The 19,419-nt window shown below is 39.8% G+C and overlaps 1 protein-coding gene across 1 annotated transcript in view; it reads left to right on the top strand.

Moving 5' to 3' along the window:
- The window catches only part of DOCK3 (dedicator of cytokinesis 3), a gene marked incomplete at its 5' end in the record, with an annotated part of 160,559 nt that overhangs the window by 107,233 nt on the left and 33,907 nt on the right, over positions 1–19,419 (top strand). Inside the window, 10 exon segments of the mRNA XM_009870815.1 lie at positions 2,711–2,903; positions 4,743–4,870; positions 5,891–6,037; positions 8,108–8,206; positions 10,498–10,592; positions 11,947–12,022; positions 12,808–12,908; positions 13,186–13,244; positions 15,448–15,596; positions 18,182–18,267. Of these exon segments, the coding sequence (XP_009869117.1) occupies positions 2,711–2,903; positions 4,743–4,870; positions 5,891–6,037; positions 8,108–8,206; positions 10,498–10,592; positions 11,947–12,022; positions 12,808–12,908; positions 13,186–13,244; positions 15,448–15,596; positions 18,182–18,267 (1,133 nt within the window).

Here is a 19,419-nt window from a genome sequence, read left to right on the forward strand (position 1 = left end):
TAATCACCCATTAGTGGGTGTAATTAGATGAGCCAGGAACATGAGGAATCAGTGCATAGAATCTTGCAGGCAAAGTGGCAATGAGTGGATAGAGCGTCTCAGGAGTGGAAGCTGTTGAGGGTTCTTTGTTTTCCAGTTGTGTTGGTCACAAATGCAGCAGGAGACTAGATTTGAGGATGGGGTTATTTTCCTTTTTTCTCTCTGTCTGTCTTTTTTTTTCCCCCCTTCCTTGCTCTCACTATGATATTTCTTACTTTGGACTTTTGTAATTTGTAAAGCCTGTCCTTATTTAATCTTTGAAAAGTTTACTTTTTTGTTTCCCCCTTGCCACTATGTTGCCCCTTGATCCCAATTGCCCCGTAGGCCTCTCAGCCTGGAGGGCAGGCGAGCGGAGCTGGGACATGTGCCCCACAAAAATGTGGTGGTACTTCAAGGCCGTCATTTAATTCTGTAAGTAACGATCCCCAGAAGCGCACAAGTGTTTCGTCGTGGATGTTCCCAAATAATCCCTTTTCCCCACCCCACATGCTCTTCCCTGCATATAAACTGAAGTTTAATGTTGTAATTGGCTGGTACCTTAAAACTAGAGAACGTGGAGTATTTCAGTGGTTAATGGAACATCTTATGGCATCTACACACTGAAGAGACAGTGGTGGGGGTGTGTATGAGATTATATACATCAAATTGTTCAGGAGAGCCAAAGAGTTTATGTACTAGTTCTGGAAAGCTGGACAACTCTTAAGTATCTACAGAAATGCTCGAGGCCTTGGCAAACATAATTTTCTTCTCTCTTGTCCTCTTACTCGTGATATTAGAGAGGTCTCGATATAGTTCTTTCCAGCAATGAGATTAAAACTGATTATGTCCTTCCTTCCAGGCAGTTACTTTGACATGAGTAATGTTCCAGGATATTTTAGGGTGTTGTACAGCAAAGGACCCTTCAAGGAACTGAGGAAATGATGTAGCTGTTCCTCAAGGCAGATCCAAAGCTTCCTGAAGGGATTCCTTAGATTGCTGCTGGATATCCTAAATCACCACAGAAATCCTTCTGCTTTATAGTAATAGTTAGAAACAAGTTCAGGAAAATGCCTGTAAGGATTTTTTGTACCTGTATTGTAATTTCACTTGTATTGTCCCAGAGATAAAGATGATGACTGGATTTGTGGCTGTTACAGCCTTCCAAGAGTATCATGAGCTATTTAAATGATTCATATCTGTTTATTTTGTTAGTACATTGTATGTATGTAGCAACAAATAGGTGACAACACCCAGGAGGCTATGTGGGGTTTTGTGTAATCTGAATTGATTGTAACAAGACAAGATGTTGAGAGAGATAACGAGCGCGAAGAAGAAAGAGGTAAATTTACATTCAGAATAATTTAATGGGCTCTACAGTGTTAGCTGTAAAAGTAACAGACTTTGCTCAAACACTATTAAATAGATATTACTGTTGTTTGAAGGAAAAGATACTTTGAGGGAAGACTTGGCAAAGAGGGAAGCTCTATGTCACATGGGATTAGGAGAGGCATGCCAAGTGTTAGAGCCTGCATGGGAGAGGTACAGAAATGTTTCTGCAATGTGAAAACAAAAAATCTATGAGGAAAAAGAGAACTTGCAGAGAAAAAGAAAATACCAGTAGGTGGGGAGACTGTGGAAAGGCAAAGCTGAACGGAGATCTGCAACGAAGTTCAGTAAACCTGAGCTTGTGCGGGAGATGGGTGAGCTTTGTGTGGAGACGAGGGCGGTGGCGGCAGCAGGAAGGGAAGTGTGCATGGCGGGGCTGGGGTGGGCAGATGGCAGCGAGGGGGCCCAGTCAAAACCAGCCTGTGCAGCAGCTCAAGAAAAGCAACCAGCTGGGAATTTAGGTAGTTATAATGGGGAAACAGGTGTGGACCTTGGGTAAGTTGTAGAGGAAGAAAGAAAAGAATTTTAGGACATGAGAAGTGTGTCACAGTTGTTCGGTGTGACACCAGGTCTGTGCTACTTGAGGATAGGGGGATGCATGGAACTGTCTGCTGTTACCAAGGAATTCATTGAAAGTGTGAAATGAGAGATGAAGAGTTTGCTGGTTTTTGTTGTGCTGATATTGTTACTGCACTTTAATAAGCACCCTCAAGGATAGCTCCAGCTTGCTGGAAATACCTACTATTGCAAGGATCACGTGCACACTGACTTGCATGACGTGATGCCTCTCTCACATGAAATTGCACCCCACTCCTGCAGAAATACCGTCACTTGACAGTGCAGCTGTGGTTAAGGGTCTGTCAACGTGTTCTTTGCTTTGGAATATTTTTTGAAGAGTTTTGCTCAGTACAAAAAGTTGGCATGGAACTCTCTAATCAAAAGCAAGGTTTATATTTATTAATAAAAGTAAATCCACAAACATGAACTGTTTTCAGTTCTCTAGCACCTCAAATTTTTTCTGTTTCATAAGCTGTCCTCTAAAATGCAGCGTTATGAAGCTCTACCGTATGTATGTGCTCAACTTACCGTAAGAGTTACTATTGCAGCAGCGCTTAGTTTTTATGTGTGTGTGATTTGCTGTTCGCTATGGACTTCAGGTGCTGCAAGATGTTAACACCAGCCATAGTGCGCTATTTAGTAGCTTTCTGCAGACCCTTAATTCAATTTTGCTGTTATTTCTGTTTCACTGTGTTTAGCTGCAGTTACGGAATTCAAAATTTTCAGCTGCTTCGTTTACTTTTTTCAGGCTGCTTTGCTGAACTCCTTCCCCGCTATCTTTGACGAGCTGTTGCAGATGTTCACGGTGCAGGAAGTCGCCGAGTTCGTGCGGGGCACTCTGGGCAGCATGCCCAGCACAGTGCACATCGGGCAGTCCATGGATGTCGTTAAGCTACAGTCGATTGCACGCACTGTTGACAGCCGCCTCTTCTCTTTCTCAGGTAAGACAGCGCTACCTGAGGCTGAGTCTTGCACTAGCTAAGAATAGAAACAGGTTAGGTTTATTTTGCCATTGCTTTGTTGCAAGCAATTCATTGCTGAATGCTAATAATCTTGGCAATTATTAATCTTGGCGGCATCATCGCTACATAGATTCACTGGGGGTGAGTTTCGTAAGTTTTCCTGCGGTAGAAAATGTTTGTAAATCCATCATGGATAAAATCTAAAGGTTGTAAAAATATGTACATTAACAAATCAAGCCAGTTACTAAAACTGCCAGATCTCACTTGATACCTTTTATCACTTTTCTGCTGTTGTCATGGATAGGAAAATATCCTCCTTTCCAGCAAGCTTATTGTCCGAGAAACAGATAAAGTTCTATGAAAAACTCATCACATTCTTTTAAAGTATGTTTAATCTTTATATTTTTAACTTATTTTTCTTCAGCTCAACATACTAGTAATTCTCTAAGAATTAATTGAATGAAAAGGGTTGAAGATTGTGAGTTTATTTCCATACATAAAGGTCTTGAATGAAAGAAGTTATTAAGGGCATAGTGGGAGACAAAAAGCACCATTGGGCTTACCTTCCCTGCAGGGAGGATATAAGTTAGCGCACTCAAATTATTCCACTCAGTGCAAGGTGAGAATGATAACAACACAGAATCATGTTTAAACCACCCATAGTAATTGTTTATAAACATAATTTTGTTACCAAATCTGAAATTCATCTCAATAAATATGGGTGGCGAGAATGAGTAGGTTAGTCCACAGGTGGCTCTAAAACAGACGGTGAATTTTATCTAATTACAATGTTTTGAACTTACTGGTAAGAATATTTGTCATTGAGGGTGCCAGTTCATGGGCAAAAACCTGCTCCTCTTAATAAAGCCCACAGCGTCGAGGGCTTTAGTCCTTCCCATTAACCTTCAGTTCTCCTTTACAATGACACTGGCAACTAGTGACACTTCTAGCTGCTGCACAGCACCGTGGCATCTCATCACAGCATCAAACACCAGAACGCAAGTTTCTGCTTCACAAGGCAGCCATGACCGTATAGATGCCACGTCTCTCACCCACCATAACCGTAGACCCCTGCCCTGCTCCCTCCTGCAGAAGCATGATCCAATACTCCCAGGTCAGCGATCTCTGCCGTGTCTGCCCTGGGAAGATGAATCTAGTTTCCAAAGTTCTCTTTTGCCTGCCTACCCTACCTGCTCTTCAGCTCTTGCAATTAAAGGAAGATAAGTTCTCTTTTTCTTGCCTCCCATGAAGTGATGACTGGTTTTTCTTCTCTCTGTCCCATTAGTCTGGTTGCTGACATCTTGCCACTTCTTTTTCTTCTCTCTCTCTCTCTCTCCCCCCTCCTCCCCCTCATTTTGGCTACTATTTTCTGCAGCCATTACGGGCTCTACCTTCTTTAGTAGACAGTTTGTAAGCCAGCTAGAAGAGAAGCCTTAGCCACTTTTCAAAGGCGTATATTGGAGAAACCCTATTAGCTGCAACGACAGAGCTGGAAAACAACATGAAGTGAGGAAGGGTTTGCACAAAAGAAATCAACATGAGAAAGTATCAGTTCGCAACTGTTGTTTCCAAGCGGAATCACTGTTGAGAACATCATGTATACTGCATTTATGGACTTCTGAAACTAGATGCACTATTCATTCATTAGGTGGAGTTCCTGAAGTGTAGTGTGCTACAATCTGTACAGTAGAAATGGCACCCATTAATCAAACGTGCTGTATATCAGTAGGTTAGTTGGGAAACCAAACAGCTGCTGATTGGCATGGCTGAACTTAATTCTCTTTTGGAAGAACCATGTTCTGATTTTCCTTCTTTCAGAGTCCCGGCGCATCCTGCTACCTGTAGTTCTTCACCACATTCACCTTCACTTACGACAGCAGAAGGAGCTGCTTATCTGCTCTGGGATCCTCAGTAGTATCTTCTCCATAATCAAGACCAGCTCTTTGGTAATCTGCTGCTTGGAGTTTTTTTTATATTTCCTTTTTTTTAAATTTTACCATTGATTTAATAAAATGAGGACCAAGGGATTTTTACAGGCTAGTACAGTTTTTTTGAAGTTCTTTTTAAAAAAAGAAACTCTGCTAACTTTCTGTCAGCAGGAGAACATCTGAAATGAGGGTGTGCTTTTGTGTGTGTGATGCAGAGTATTCTGATTACACAGTGCTCTTGCTGTTAGGAGGGGAAAAAAAGCACACGCATTTACCAGGTTTGACACTGTTTAATTTTCTTCGTACAAGGCCACAACGTAGATGTCAGTGGAGTTTAAAAGCTCTACACTGCCCTAGGACTTGCAGTTCTGAAAGAGGCAGTAACTAGCACTTTGTGATTCATGTTCAGAGAATACTCTAAAATTATCCAATCAATGAAATCACAGTTACTTCTGGAAATCGCTGCTGAGTTTCAGCACCCAGCTTTGATGATTGTAATACTCTGATCTCAAATAGTAACTTGATCACGCAAAGCAACACTCACAGGCGGAGGATGGTGAAGTTTCCCCACCTAATTCTAAAGGAGGAAGTTCGTGGTGCTAAATGTAATTCACATCAGTGTGTATTTTCGATTGCAAGTTATGGTTTTGTGTGGAAGGGATGAGATGAAAGGTGTGGTAATAAGCTAAGATAATAATGCCGTGGAGTAAAGGTTCCTGAACATGATTCTGTGAACATAATTTGATCCCATTGTGTTCTAGAGCATACGCTGACCTTTGATTATAGATTTACCTTTATGGCTGTGACCCTGAGTGTTTCCATCAGAGACTAATGAGGTAACACGCACACACACACACACACACTGGCATCGTAAAAGTACCTGGTACCCATGAGGAATTTGATTGTACTTCTTTGAACCTCGGTTATGGAGCTGTCTTACCAAAACGAGTTTGTGGTGTGACTGACTCAGCAGAATTGTCTTTGCCGATTCGGTTCTGTCCTGTTTCTAACTGTCTGTTTGCTCACCACTTCCTGTAGGAGGGAGATGTCGTGGAGGAGGTTGAGATGATGGTGGAGAGCCTCCTGGATGTGCTTTTACAAACTCTGCTTACAATCATGAGTAAATCGCAGTCTCAGGAGGCGGTAAGAGGGCAGCGTTGCCCGCAGTGCACAGCAGAAATCACTGTTAGTAACTAACAATCAGTTTCTATTTCCTGCTTCTCTAACCTTTGGTTCAGTCCCCCACCACCACCGGCACCTCATTATCATCTCTGCTGCATGAATGCCCAGGGCATTGCCTCTTGCCCTTAATGAGCCACAAATCCATTCCTTCCTTGGTCAGGTCTACAGGAAACTTTTGTGGATTTCCAGGTTGTTTTCTTGTTTGCCTTTACAGCTGTGATTGAGAGTTACCATTCAGAACTTGATGTGTGTGCTAGCTGGGTAGCCGCCTAGGGCTTCACCCCTGCAGAGGTATCACCAAGGGCTATGTGAGTAACAGGCACTGATTCCTAAGACTAAGAATACCATCATGCTTAATGCCCTGGAGAGCTCCTGTCCAGGTTCACTGATTATTTCATGCAAATGAAACAAATCGTACTTTTGAAAAAAAGCAAGTAACAGATCCTAAGTGAAGTGAGCTGTTGTGCCTGATCGGTGAAGATGGAAGGGCCATGACTTTGGCCAGACTGCCAGTGTAAGCCTGGGGGAAGAATTTTTTTTCTTTGACGTGCAGTGGAAGAGCAGAGCAAGAGAACTACACTGTTCAGCTTTCTTCTTTCGTGCATTTGTTTCCCTTTTCTATTCTAGCCTATTTGAGTCTATTTTTGCTTGCCCAAGTCTCTAATGCAGCTTTTGCACAATGTATGATGGGAAGCTGTTGTACAGAACATCCCTTTCTTTAGATTTGCTTTTTTCTCAAACGGCTGAAACCTCAGAGGTGTTTTTAGGGCCAGATGTACACTAAGGTACGCTTCTCACACAACCGAAAAGGTTGTATCTTTTTGTGTTAGCTCGGATAAAGTAACATGGTAGAATCCTAATAAAGAGCAAGGCATATAGTAGTTTTCAGATGAATTCTTTGACATAAAACAAGAAAGGCACTAGCTTACTAATGTTCAGTCACATCTCAGTTTCCTTTTACTCCTACCATTCGACTTCCTGTTGTTTATCACGTGCCACCTCGCACCTAAGAGCTCACCTTTATTCTTAATGAAGTTCAGCCCTGCAAAGTTTATTGGAGTAACCTGTGTCAAACAAAGCTTCTAGATAGATGCTTGAGCCAGTTAGGAAAAAAAAATTTGAATGGACAGTTCCAAATATAAAATCTCTTTGTGTTTGTTTCTGAATTTATATTTCATGGCACAGTGATATGTGGAATCTTACTAGATACTGCTTAGAAAGTACTTTGTGTATTTACAAATCAACTGCTTATTGTCACAGGAAAAAAAATGTTGTGCAAGGGACTGGCAGTCAAAAGACATAGTCCTTGTATTCTGGGCACTGCCTTGCTTGCTATCTTGGACAGACTGCTTAACTTCTCTGTGCTTTGCTTTCAGATATGTAGAATGGGGGAGCTCATCTTTGGAAAACACTTTGGGATTCTGTGGTAACTGGTTAGGGTGCATCTGCTCTGCAGGCCAGAAATGTAATTGTAGCTCATGTGGGCTCACCCAAATTATATTCAGAATATCTCACTGGAATGCTGTTAGTACTGTAGCTATGACAGCTCATAACTTGGTGAACACTAATAAGCCAGGTATTTACAAGATTGCAGACACCTTTTGCAGCCAATACTGATCCCATGCTGTCATCGCTATACTGCTTCAAGGATCGGAGCCAATTAGTTTAACTAATTCCTGGTATGTCTGCATGAGCTGCAGTCACACCTTTGATACACATAGTGTATTAAGAAGCTGAAAAAGGGGATTGTCAAAAACTGCATGCTTGGAGGACAATTCATTAACGTCTGTATTAATAATTTTAAGTTATTTTTGTTCAGACTACAGCATTGGTTAAAAGACATTTAAAACTGGCAGCTGTGGAGAAGCCTCTAAGAGGTGTATTCCTGAGTATTAACAGTAATTCAAGAACTGTTAATGTGCAGTATTTTTAATCTCTGTGCATGTCAGCTTTCCTCTCATAGGCATTGGGGCCATTTCAGACCCCTCCCTTTATACCTTACCCCAGGCTGAGTTTTATATTTATGAAATTTGAGATTGTCCGAATGAAATAGTTTCTTTATTTGCTCAACAGGGAGAATATGTCTCCTGCCTTTTATCTTTGCTTCGTCAGATGTCAGACACTCATTTCCAGCACTTACTGGACAACTTCCAAAGCAAGGATGAGCTAAAGGTACAACAGAACATCATGTTTGTGGGGTGATTCACTCAGAGTGGGAGAGCAGAAGGGGGATCTCTCCAGCATTACTCGCTCTGTTCATCCTTCCCATTCACTGGCACTCTATTCACAGACCTTCCTTCCACTTTCCTAATAATAGGTGTTGTCTTAAAGACATTTTAAGACGACAGTCACTGAATTACCTTCGTAACTGAGAACAGGTTTAGATTGGATCTTAGGAAGAAATTCTTCAGTTCGAGGGTGGCAGGACTCTGGAACAGATTGTGCAGAGAGGTTGGAGATGTCTCCTTCCTGGAGATGTTCAAGGCCAGGTTGGATGAGGCCTCGAGCAACCTCGTCCTGGTAAGGGCATCCCCGCCCATGACAGGGAGGGTGGATTAGATGGTCTCTAAAGTCCCTTCCAACCTAAGACATTCTGTGATTCTATAACAGCAAATAAAGTCCCAAGATACATGTTATTAGACATAAACTGATATTGTTACTGTACCATATAGAACATAGCCAGAGGAACAGGATTTTTTTTAATCCTGTGAATGTAAAGTGAGTTTTTCTATAGCATTTTACTTCATGCTGAAAGAGAATTTCAAGCCTTTTTTGGAAAACAGATGTTTCTAGCAAACAAGATCTTGGAAAAGCAATAACCTCACTAGTCCACTTGCGGCATACTTCTCATATTTGTGAACATTAACTTAAATTGCAGCTCTTCATGAACACCAGGGGTACAGACCTCTCTGGTGGGATTTTTGCCACTGACATTTTGAAATAGCACATCTCAAAACAGCAGAAGCTAGCTTCCTATCTCAGCCTCCATGGGAAAGAGGAGTATCTCCAACAACAGTCTGCTTAAACGGCAGGAAAATTTAATAAATAAAGGGAAGGTTTTCTATAAATGCTTTTGATTAGCATGACACTCAATAAAATATGAACAATAAGAAGAATGTAATATGGCAGGAACTTACGTTGCCTTAAGAAGTGAAATGGAGAAGCAGTAAGAAGTCATCTCTGGGTAGGCTTTCACCTTCTAAATATTTCATATAGAGAGGCTGAATAAATCAGGGAGATGGATTTGAGATGATAAAATTCTTAGCTTTAGATTGCCAGGTTCAGTGTATCTCAGGTTGATAGTTATCTGAGGTTACTGCCTTTCATGTAACTTTCAAATTGCTCATAGGAAAATGATCATGGTAAATTAATTAATATTAATTTTTAATAGATATTTTTAAAAGCTATTTAAACTTAAAAGTTCTCATGGCAGACCAGTGAAAAGGTTTGTTGTTCAACTGAAATTTGTCTTTACACCCGTAAGAGCAAACACTTGTATCTCTGATAATGTAAGCATATGTTCCAGGAGTATCACAGAAACTGGAGATTTTTATACCCAATTCTTTTTCCAACTCTCAGTTGTCCTAATGAAAGACATTACTTTTATTTTTCCCTTAAAATATTGGTGTAATAATATTTCCAATACTTTTTCTCAGATGAAAGGGCATTATGGTCACCTACCACTGTTACATCTAGGCCAAAAGTGAAGGAGCTTTACTCTGAGCTCAGTTACTCTGATGCTCATCTCCTCCCGCACCGCCTTAAGGTACAGCGGTGGGACGGCTCTGAAGAAACCTTGCACTGCCACTTTCTGGGCTGTCTTGATTTTGTGTAGAAGAAAAGCAAAACAATAAAATAATAGTTTGCAAAGCCAACAACTTGGCATGTTTTATCCTTGTTCTTTGTAGTCATAGAGGTGCAGGTAGTCAAAAAACAGATTTGGGGATTTTTATGGGAAGCAAATCAGCTGAATGCGTTCAAGAGATTTTTCCTGCTGCATGGTGCCAGAAATGGGGTGTTCTACTACTATTTTTAAAAGCATATGTAGGAGTTTTATTTGGTCTGGGTGTATTTTTTTGTCAAATTTATGACAGAAGTGCGAAGACATTTGGACGGATATATTAATTAAACTTAAGCATAAATAGATGATGGTGATTCCATTATATCTGAAAATAGCTGCAAGTAGATACTGGGACTCTGGATGATAATAGGAGAAGTCTTACACAATTAAGCACGTAAGAATTTAAGACGCAAAAGACAGCTGCAACTTATTTAGTACATACTAAACGCAGACAAAATTAATAGAGCCATATCGCAATATACATCGTTTTCATGTTTTCAGCTGAGCAGCCTAGTAACACACCTAGACCTAGAGCACACTTAGCGTAATTGTTTTTCTTATAAATCAAGAAAATAGATTAATCTGCAGGTAGTGGTGATTTTCTTTCCCCCCTATGTAATAGGAGTTCCTCCTGAAGATTTTCTGTGTATTTCGGAACCTGATGAAAATGAGTGTCTTTCCTCGAGACTGGATGGTGATGAGGTTGCTCACCAGCAAGTAAGTAGAGAAGCAGGTATAAATGTGTTGACATTCTGTATCAGATTTTTTTTCTCCTCAGCTGGGCATTTAAAGCCTGTGATGCAGTGTGTTTCATCAGACTGAGATGTGATGATCAACACAGGAATTCTGGAGTTCTACTGGGCTTGGGTGTGCAGGCATCTTGTCAAATTTGTGACATAGGTGCAAAGAAATCTGGACAGATAGATGAATTAAATGTCTGTCTCTTCCCATAAACATCACTCCCTGACCTACCTAGAAGCAGAACTTAAATAAAGGAGGAGCAGAAGACCCTAGCTATGACACCAAGTGCATGACAGTTGTTTCTCGATTAAGTTGTCATCTGCCATTTTAATATTTAATTTATCTAATATTCTTGCTTCTGATGGGTCAAGTACTACGCTGTTTGAAATTGCAGCAATGTGATAAACACAGGGAGGCTGGAATTACTTACTACTTTCTTTAGATAAACTAACTATAGAATTACTACCGACTGACTGACACAGGAGGAGTGCCCATTAGAAGAAGACACCATGGAAGTTTTCGTAAAGGCTGACTGCTAGGCTGAGCTCTGTGAGTTCACCGTGCTCACGAGAATTGAAATAAGTGGATTTCAATATTTCAAGCGCAAAGATTAAATGAAGTTCTGTGAGAAAAGAAAAATGTAGGAGTAGTCACCTCAGCTGCTGTAGGTTACACAGTTCCCTGTGGCATAATTTTGCCATAAATCTTCAGACTGTTAGACCTGATAAGCAGTGTTACTGGAAGTATGGCTTGCACATGAATCAGAGATGTGCTGTTTCTTTTGATACTGTTGTTGCCTTATCTACATGTTCTTTATTAATTCCTGAATTTATCACATGCCTGGATTGCCTTTCACTGAGGTGTATTTAGCCACCCACAAAAAAATATCAGAGAACCCATAATTGGCAAAATACTCCTAAATACTTCAAGTTGAACTGTGAGCCAGATAAAGAACCATTGTATAGCCAAGAATGAAAACAGCTCAAACTTTGGGTTGCTCTTCTGAAAAAAACACAACCACCAAACACCTTTCTGCTTAAAATAGGAGGCAGATGGAGCTAATACAGCCCAGCCATACAAAATAGACAGGACTGTAAATGTTCTTGTGTAAATTCCAAAAGTTAGAATGATGAAAATTCTTAATCTTTTATCACTTAGTACTAACTGCTGATTAAAACCGAGAAAGATTGGTGACATCTATGTGAATCTAGCCATCATTATGTGACGAATGCCCATCTCGGTTACATATAGTAAAATCAGCACCACTTTAACATGTTATACTGCAGATTAAAATGCTTTTTGTTTTCTTTCTTTTTGTTTTTGACTACAGTATCATAGTTACAACAGTTCAGTACCTGTCTTCTGCGCTGCATAAGAATTTCACGGAAACGGACTTTGATTTTAAAGTAAGAATTGATACTGAGAAAATGTTATGACATCTTTTTAAACTAGAGTATCTGTGAAGATGACCTATCTAATAAAAGACAGGAATTTGAATCTGCTATGGAATTGAGGGGAAGTAGAACATGTACTCTGTGAGCTCTTACAGATTCATGGCTCATAAAACGTCAACTTAGGCAACACTTCTGACATTGGGACATTCATGATCTTCCTCCCCCAGGGGTCTCTGTTTCTAGTGGTTGATGTAAAGCTCCGAGGAGTACCTGGGAGAGTGTTCCCCTGTGTCTGAGGTACTTGAAAACAGGGAACACATTCAGTGCTCCTCAGGCAAAGCTACCAGATGCCACCTAGGCACACTTACACATGGCATGATGGCAAAAGCCTCATTTCTTTGGGAAAACTGACGGAATTACAGGGCTCTTATTTGTGATACAATGTCATCTCTGGAGACTTCTGAGGGATCAAATCTCTTGAGCCTACAGACAAAACAGTTTAAGACTTCACTGAAGTCACCAAGCTTATTCATTTTGAACTCTGATGCTGAGCGGAGAGCCTAGTGGCATCACCTTCTGGGGGTTTTGATTTTAGTTTCTACTAGGTTTTAAATAATCCATTGGCACCTTAAGAGTTTAGTAGTCTCAATACTGAAGATACATATTGATTCAGTTATGTCTTGATTAGAAAAAAGAACAGTCTGCTTCTAGATATAATGGAAGATGTGTCCTGCTATATTTGTTTAAAACTTGTTCCTCTGAGTGTAATGTTACAAAACTTCCTTCCTGTGTCACAGGTGTGGAACTCTTATTTCAGCCTGGCAGTCTTGTTTATAAACCAGCCAAGTCTCCAGCTAGAAAGTGCCACACCAGCTAAGAGGAAGAAGATTCTGGATAAGTAAGAAAATGTTTTCTTGAGTACCCAGCCCTTTCTGTCATCTCAAAAATGAGACTTCTTTTTCTACCACAAGAACCTATGATTAATTATGGAACTTGGGATGTGGAAATGCTTGGGAAATAAATAAGCAGAACTCCTTAAACAGTGTTCACTGATTAGTCGAGTTTTTTTATATTCTTACATTGACTTAAATGTGAATTCGATTACTTATTTTTATAACATCACTGCCGTGCCAGTTCTGGTTCCGTTAGGCAGCTGTCTGTCTCCTCCCTTTCAGATATGGCGATATGAGAGTAATGATGGCCTATGAGCTCTTCAGCATGTGGCAGAACCTGGGTACGTCTCTTCCTTCTCTGTCCTAACAACTAAAGCCAAAGTAACTCCGAATTTCTGTTTGCCTTTTTTTTCTTTCTCTTTTTTTTTTCCACTTTTTGTGGCATCATAGAATACATATTTTCTCCTAAGAGTTATAAAACCAGGAAGCACTTCTCTTTTCCCACCATAATCTCTCTTCTGCACTGTTTCATCATACTTTTTTTTTTTTTTTAAATAATACGTTCCTGTGATCTTGAATGCTTTCTTTTCAGATATGAGAGTGGCAGGTTTTGGTTGTTTTGACATATCTGTGAGTTTTTTACCTATTTGCAAATACAAAAAAGAGCTTTTCCTGATCCTTTCAACTGTGCTGTAGTCAGGTTCCCACGGAGATCTACTGTTACTCTCTGAAATTTTCTGAAAAGCAAAAATTCAAATTTTCACAGCTGTAACCAACTTTATAATTTTGTAGATGATTCAAAAGCCAAAGTTGTTATGATTCCAAATTACAGAATCATTTAGGTTGGAAAAGACACTTAAGATCACTGAGTCCAAGATAACACTACCCAGTCCACCACTAAACAACAGCTGTGGGTGTTTGATAATAAAGCCCAGAAGTGGCACACAGTAAAACTCCCTTTTTTGTTGTCTTCAGATATCTAGTATGCCTAACAAATTCTGTTACTAGTTCAAAAAGAAAAAACAATAATTAAAAAAACCCCACGTTACAAAATGGGGAAAAGCAGATCTTGTCACAGCTCTCAAAAGGTAAATGGAGATTTTTTTCATCTAGGACTTTTGCTCTTAGAAGTGTGCTGCAGCAGTCTTGGCTTTAGGTAATTCAGGATTTTATTAACAGAAGAGCCAGATAACATCTGTACTGCATCAGAGCAAGTCCAGCCAAGCCAGTGTCCTGTCTTCCTCAGGGACCAAAAATGAATGCCAGTGGAAATGTCTGAGGACAAAGGAAGAATGTAGTATTTTAGAGGAAAATGCAAAAAAAGTGTTTGCTGATAGAGATCACAAATAACACAACATTCTGAGAACAGGTAAAGCATTAAGAGGGCAAAGGAATGATACAAATCAGATCGGATAACTTGATAATGTGGCTGCAAGCAATATATTCCAAAAGCAAAATATGAACATTTTATTTGTAGGAATATAGGTAGGTGTGCTATTCAAGAAAAAAAAAGACTACAAATGTGTCAGCCTGACAATCAGCTGAATGGGAAGTACCTGTAAAATGACATGAGTAAAAAAGATACCATAATCTTTGAGGAAATATGCAAGAATCTTGAGTAAGAGAAGAGAGACGGTATTACTGCCACATTTTTTTCGTAAGTGCACTTGATTCTAGAACAGTTTTCCTGGTCCTGCTTTCTACAGGACAAAAAAAGCCAAAGGCAAATTGGACAGGGTGCAGAGAACAGGCAGGAAGATGACTACAGAAATAAGAAAATGCCTTCTTATAAAATACTGAGTAAGTCTTGCACGACTGAGATGATAGAGCCAGACTTCATCACAGTTTCTCTGCATCTGTGTGGAGAATAGAAGGCTCTTCAGTGTAACAGATCAACCAGAAAATTATGCTAGACAAATTCAACTAAGAAGTGAGGCCTATTTTAGGTATGTGCATACAGATATCACTGAATGTTGTTCCAGATGTGGCTATTTTGATTTATTCCCTGCGACTGCACAGTAAGCATGCCACAGAAGAGACTGTTAGCAAAATGCCTTGGGTTTCTGTGGCTGAGAAGCAAGGTAGTTTGATCCGAAATCAAGGTCAGTCAGGAAACTGAGACTTCCAGAGCACTGAGGGCTCTGTAGCAATTTGACATCTAAATATGTTCTATTAACTAAATATGCTCTATTAAATACCGCTGTTCGCACCAGCCCTTTCAGAATCTTCTTCTTCATAAATTAGGTGACCTGCGGACTCTTTTCCCCCTAGTTAGTATTTTTTAGATTGGTTATTTCTGACAAAGGCACTGACAATTTCACTGAAGGCTTTCACAGTGAAATTAAAAATACACTTAAGTGACATTGCAAGGAATGGTGTAAAGCAAACAGTGGTTTTCCAGTCCTTTCAGAAGAAGAATGTGTGTACTTTTCTAATGTGCATGTCTACTACTTTGTGTATGTCTTTATTGCAGAGGTTCCCTATTGTCTCAGTGACAGATAACAAAGGCTTTTATTTAATTACAGTTTCTTTTGTGTTGTACAGGTGAGCACAAGATTCACTTTATTCCGGGAATGATTGGTCCCTTTCTTGGTGTTACGCTTGTTCCACAACCTGAAGTCCGAAATATCATGATCCCCATCTTCCACGACATGATGGACTGGGAGCAGAGAAAAAATGGCAACTTCAAACAGGTGAAGTCGCTTCCAACGCATTTGCAGTGTTCTTTTTCTTGCTCTGTCTGCAATGTCCAGCTGGAAACAAGGAGTTTGTATCTGTTGATCCATTTCTGACTGTGAAGATGCTGCTGTTTAAATATGTAAAAATAGGGCATTTGAAGTATAATTCACAAAACTAGTACAAGCTTCCCAAGACTATTTAAACAGTGTTACTTCGCAGCCAGCTGCATTTCTCATGAACACAAAGAAGCAGAGTGATGTGCTCATCACATCACAGATGAGGAAGAGGAAAGAATTTTGAAGTGCTGGGCACTCACTGCCCCCATTGGTTTCACTTGGATTATCAGTCAACCATTAAGTGGGTCAGACTGAGAACCAAAAACAGAGATGTAAAGATTTAGTCAGTGTCTGCAAAAACAGTGATCTTTACTTCTCTGCCTTCAATTTCCAGCTAGAAAGTAGAATTGCGTGTTTAAATCATTATACCGTGCTTTGAAACAGACTTTGTGACTGTGTATTTTTTAAGAAATTGTAGCGCTTGCCTGGAATTTTCATGCCCAGCAACAGTTCCGTAGCTCCCACGTGCACGAACTCTGATTGCAGAACAGGGAAAGGAGTCTTCATCATTTTGTTGCCCAGTCATGGTCAGAGAATTGCTTACATCTTCCACACCAAACAGACCCCTGAAGTGCAGAGTATTTGTAATGAAGGGTTGGTTCAAACTGGATCCTCAGATGACAGTGCTTCGTTGTCACTGTGTTTGGGCAGTTCTGGGGGCAAGTATCTGCAGATAAGTGCTCCAAATTAGTAAATCCTTTTATATAAATTATCATAATTCATGTCATTATTATCCACACACTCATTAAAATGCCAGATCTAATCTGTCTTTTCAGGAGAATAACAGACCTTTTCCATAACCTATTAAAGGTTGTGTGGAAAAGTATTACACAGGAGCCCATGTTTGTTTTTCCTCTTCAGCTCCCTTGATTATTATTATTATTTGCTACTGTTATCATTACTGTAGCATTTGATCAGGCTCCTCTTTTTGCTTGTTTCAGCATAACAATAGAACAGACCCTGCTCTGGCATTTACACTTACAAGTACCTACGGTCACCGTAAGCCTTTGGGGACCTGTTTATACTTTCTGTATCAAGATAAACTCTTCATAATCTTCATTTACGTTTTACATTTACTGATGTATTCTAAACTAGAGCTCCAAGAATATTTCTTAAAGTACCTGTGGAGCAAATCTCCACACGGCATACATCATAACTTTTTAAGATTAAAGATGGAATAATCGTCTGTATTAGTGAGAATGAAATAAACAGTTAAATACTATTTAACCTAATTACCGTTAGGTGCTGTTGTGTGTGGTGCGGTGTTATGCCAGGCTGCAGGACAGGTGCATTGCTCATTTCTGCCAAGTCATAGTAGATCACAAGCAAAGAGAGGATAGTTGGTATTTTTTAATTTTGAGCTTCTCTTTACTTTTTGAATAATAAATTGGTTGTCAGAAGATACAAAAATCCTGGAAAATCATTTTCAAGCCCTAATTTATTTTTTACTAGCTCATGTTTTAACAAGGTTATTTTTTCAGTCATGCTGGGTAACAATGCAGTCTGATTCACAGGCAAAGTCAGCTCTTCCCTTAATGATTTCAGCAACAAGAGCACTAACTCCATTTGTGTGCCACTGGGTGATTTGCTTTTCCTTCTCATCTTTACTTCCTTTGCAATTTGGCAGCTAGAAAAGGTAGAGAAATTCAAACTACACTTGTCTTTAAATAAGAAAAAGCCGTATTTCTACCAACAGTTTCAACCTTTAGGAACCTCTTGCCTTCATTAGCACTGGAAGTATGTTTTCTACAAGATTTCCAAGACTACATGCAGTTGTTCTGTTTAATGTTAGATACATTGATTTCTGCACTTCAATTAATTTTATGTGAATATCGATATCAAACTTAATAATAGGACCTATTAGTCGGGGAGTGTGTCAATGAATACATATTCAAAACCTTTGTAAGGAAAGAGAAACATGATGTTACTGTTTTGACACTTTATATAAATAGTGTGAAAAGACAACACATCTCATATTTAGAGAGGCCTGACAAAACTGCATTTAATGAACCAGTGATACTCCAGTGTAATGGTGTCTGGATGACTGGAAATCAATTACCTACCAGCAGAACCATGACAGCAGACTAGTGGCAGTCATGCCATGAATTAGTTTCTCTGCGTGGATATTCTATTACAGTACAGAATAGAGTTGATCTGATGCGCTGGTTTGCAGAAAGTGTGTCTGAGTGATTTACTCGATAAGAGAATAAACTTCAGGAATTCCTGTGAAGAAGCAGTGTTACCTCCCCTGGGATGTTCATTTGGACCCTGATAAGCAAAAGGATAATTTAGTTTCAGTGCTCCTATTTCACTGATAAATGAGAAAAGTGTGTCTTTTTAACTGAGCCACAGAGAAATAAATCACACATAGAAGTGGGCAGCCTCAGGGCATGAGAAAAAAAATTCTTCCAGTCCTCTTAGCATTTGGAAGTCTCGTCTTCTACCTGACCAGCTAACTTGTGACCAATTGCTTCTTCATCCAGGTAGAAGCTGAGTTGATCGATAAGCTGGACAGCCTGGTGTCTGAAGGAAAAGGTGATGAGAACTACCGGGAACTCTTCAGCCTGCTGTAAGCTATGCTGGTTTCTGTTTGCCCCGTGTTGTTCAGGGTCACTGAAAAGTCAAAGCAGTGACCTGTGCAGCCACAGCTACCGTGCTGATTCTCAGGGAAAGCAGTGAAAGCTTTCTTGCACACAGCTCAGTGCAACAGAAATACGTCACTCTAAAGAATAGTCACAGTAGTCACTAAAAAGGATACAGAAGTCTAAATTCTTCTTTGTCTTCCTTCTGTGAAATCTAACATGAGGCTGCACAGATAAGTAATTATGATCCTCCTATCAAAAACTGATTTGCTAGATGAGCCAGTGCCTTTGTTTTTACATAGCAGTAAGGGAAATCATGGCCTTGGGATTGTTTAGAGAAACACTGTGCTACCTAGCAAGTCAGGCCTTGTTAGAGCTAAAGAAACTTTCCTCAGCATTCTCCTTTTGCTTCCAGTTTTTGAAGGTTATGTTTTGGTTGGCTTAACAGTTGCAAGTTTCTTCACCAGAGTCCCATCATGGTACTATATTTCCACTCATTTTCACATCAAAAACCCAGTAACTTGTAAGGATAAACTTAAAGATTTTACATCTGACTTTCCACTTAAGGGACACATCAGTGATCAAAGATACCTAAATTTCATTGCCAGTAATTCTAGTTTATTTCAAAAGGACTTATTTTGAACTCTGAGAGTCCACACCGCAGAGATAATTAGCAAAATTTCGGTCGTATATTCCAGGCAATTTTACGTGGTTCTCAGTAGCATGGTGGCAGTTTGAGGCATAACACTTTGTTTCACTAGCACCCATACTTATATTTCTGAGTTTATAATTGCACATTCATTCATTTTCAAGACAGGTAAGCATGCTGTATGCTTATCCTTAGGAAGCCTGTAAATGGATTCAGTTTCGATTTGTGCATCTTCAGCCTTAGGCAGTCTGGCACTTTACGCAGACAGATAACATAAGTCTATTTCAGGGATAAAGGAAAGAAAATATCTCTTTTTTTAATTTATTCACCTGGCAAGAGGAATATTGTTCCGTTCCTTTGCTCCAGGTGAAAACATTTCTTACCTGAAATGTTAAGAATTCAGTGACTACAGCTCATTACTGGTTTTTTAGATGGTGTGATTGGACGTGTTTCCAAGAAACAGAGCCTGAAAGTCCAGCAGCCTTTTAGC

This window comes from Apaloderma vittatum, unplaced genomic scaffold (assembly GCF_000703405.1).
Source record: "Apaloderma vittatum isolate BGI_N311 unplaced genomic scaffold, ASM70340v1 scaffold5356, whole genome shotgun sequence".
Classification (NCBI taxonomy): Eukaryota; Metazoa; Chordata; class Aves; order Trogoniformes; family Trogonidae; genus Apaloderma; species Apaloderma vittatum.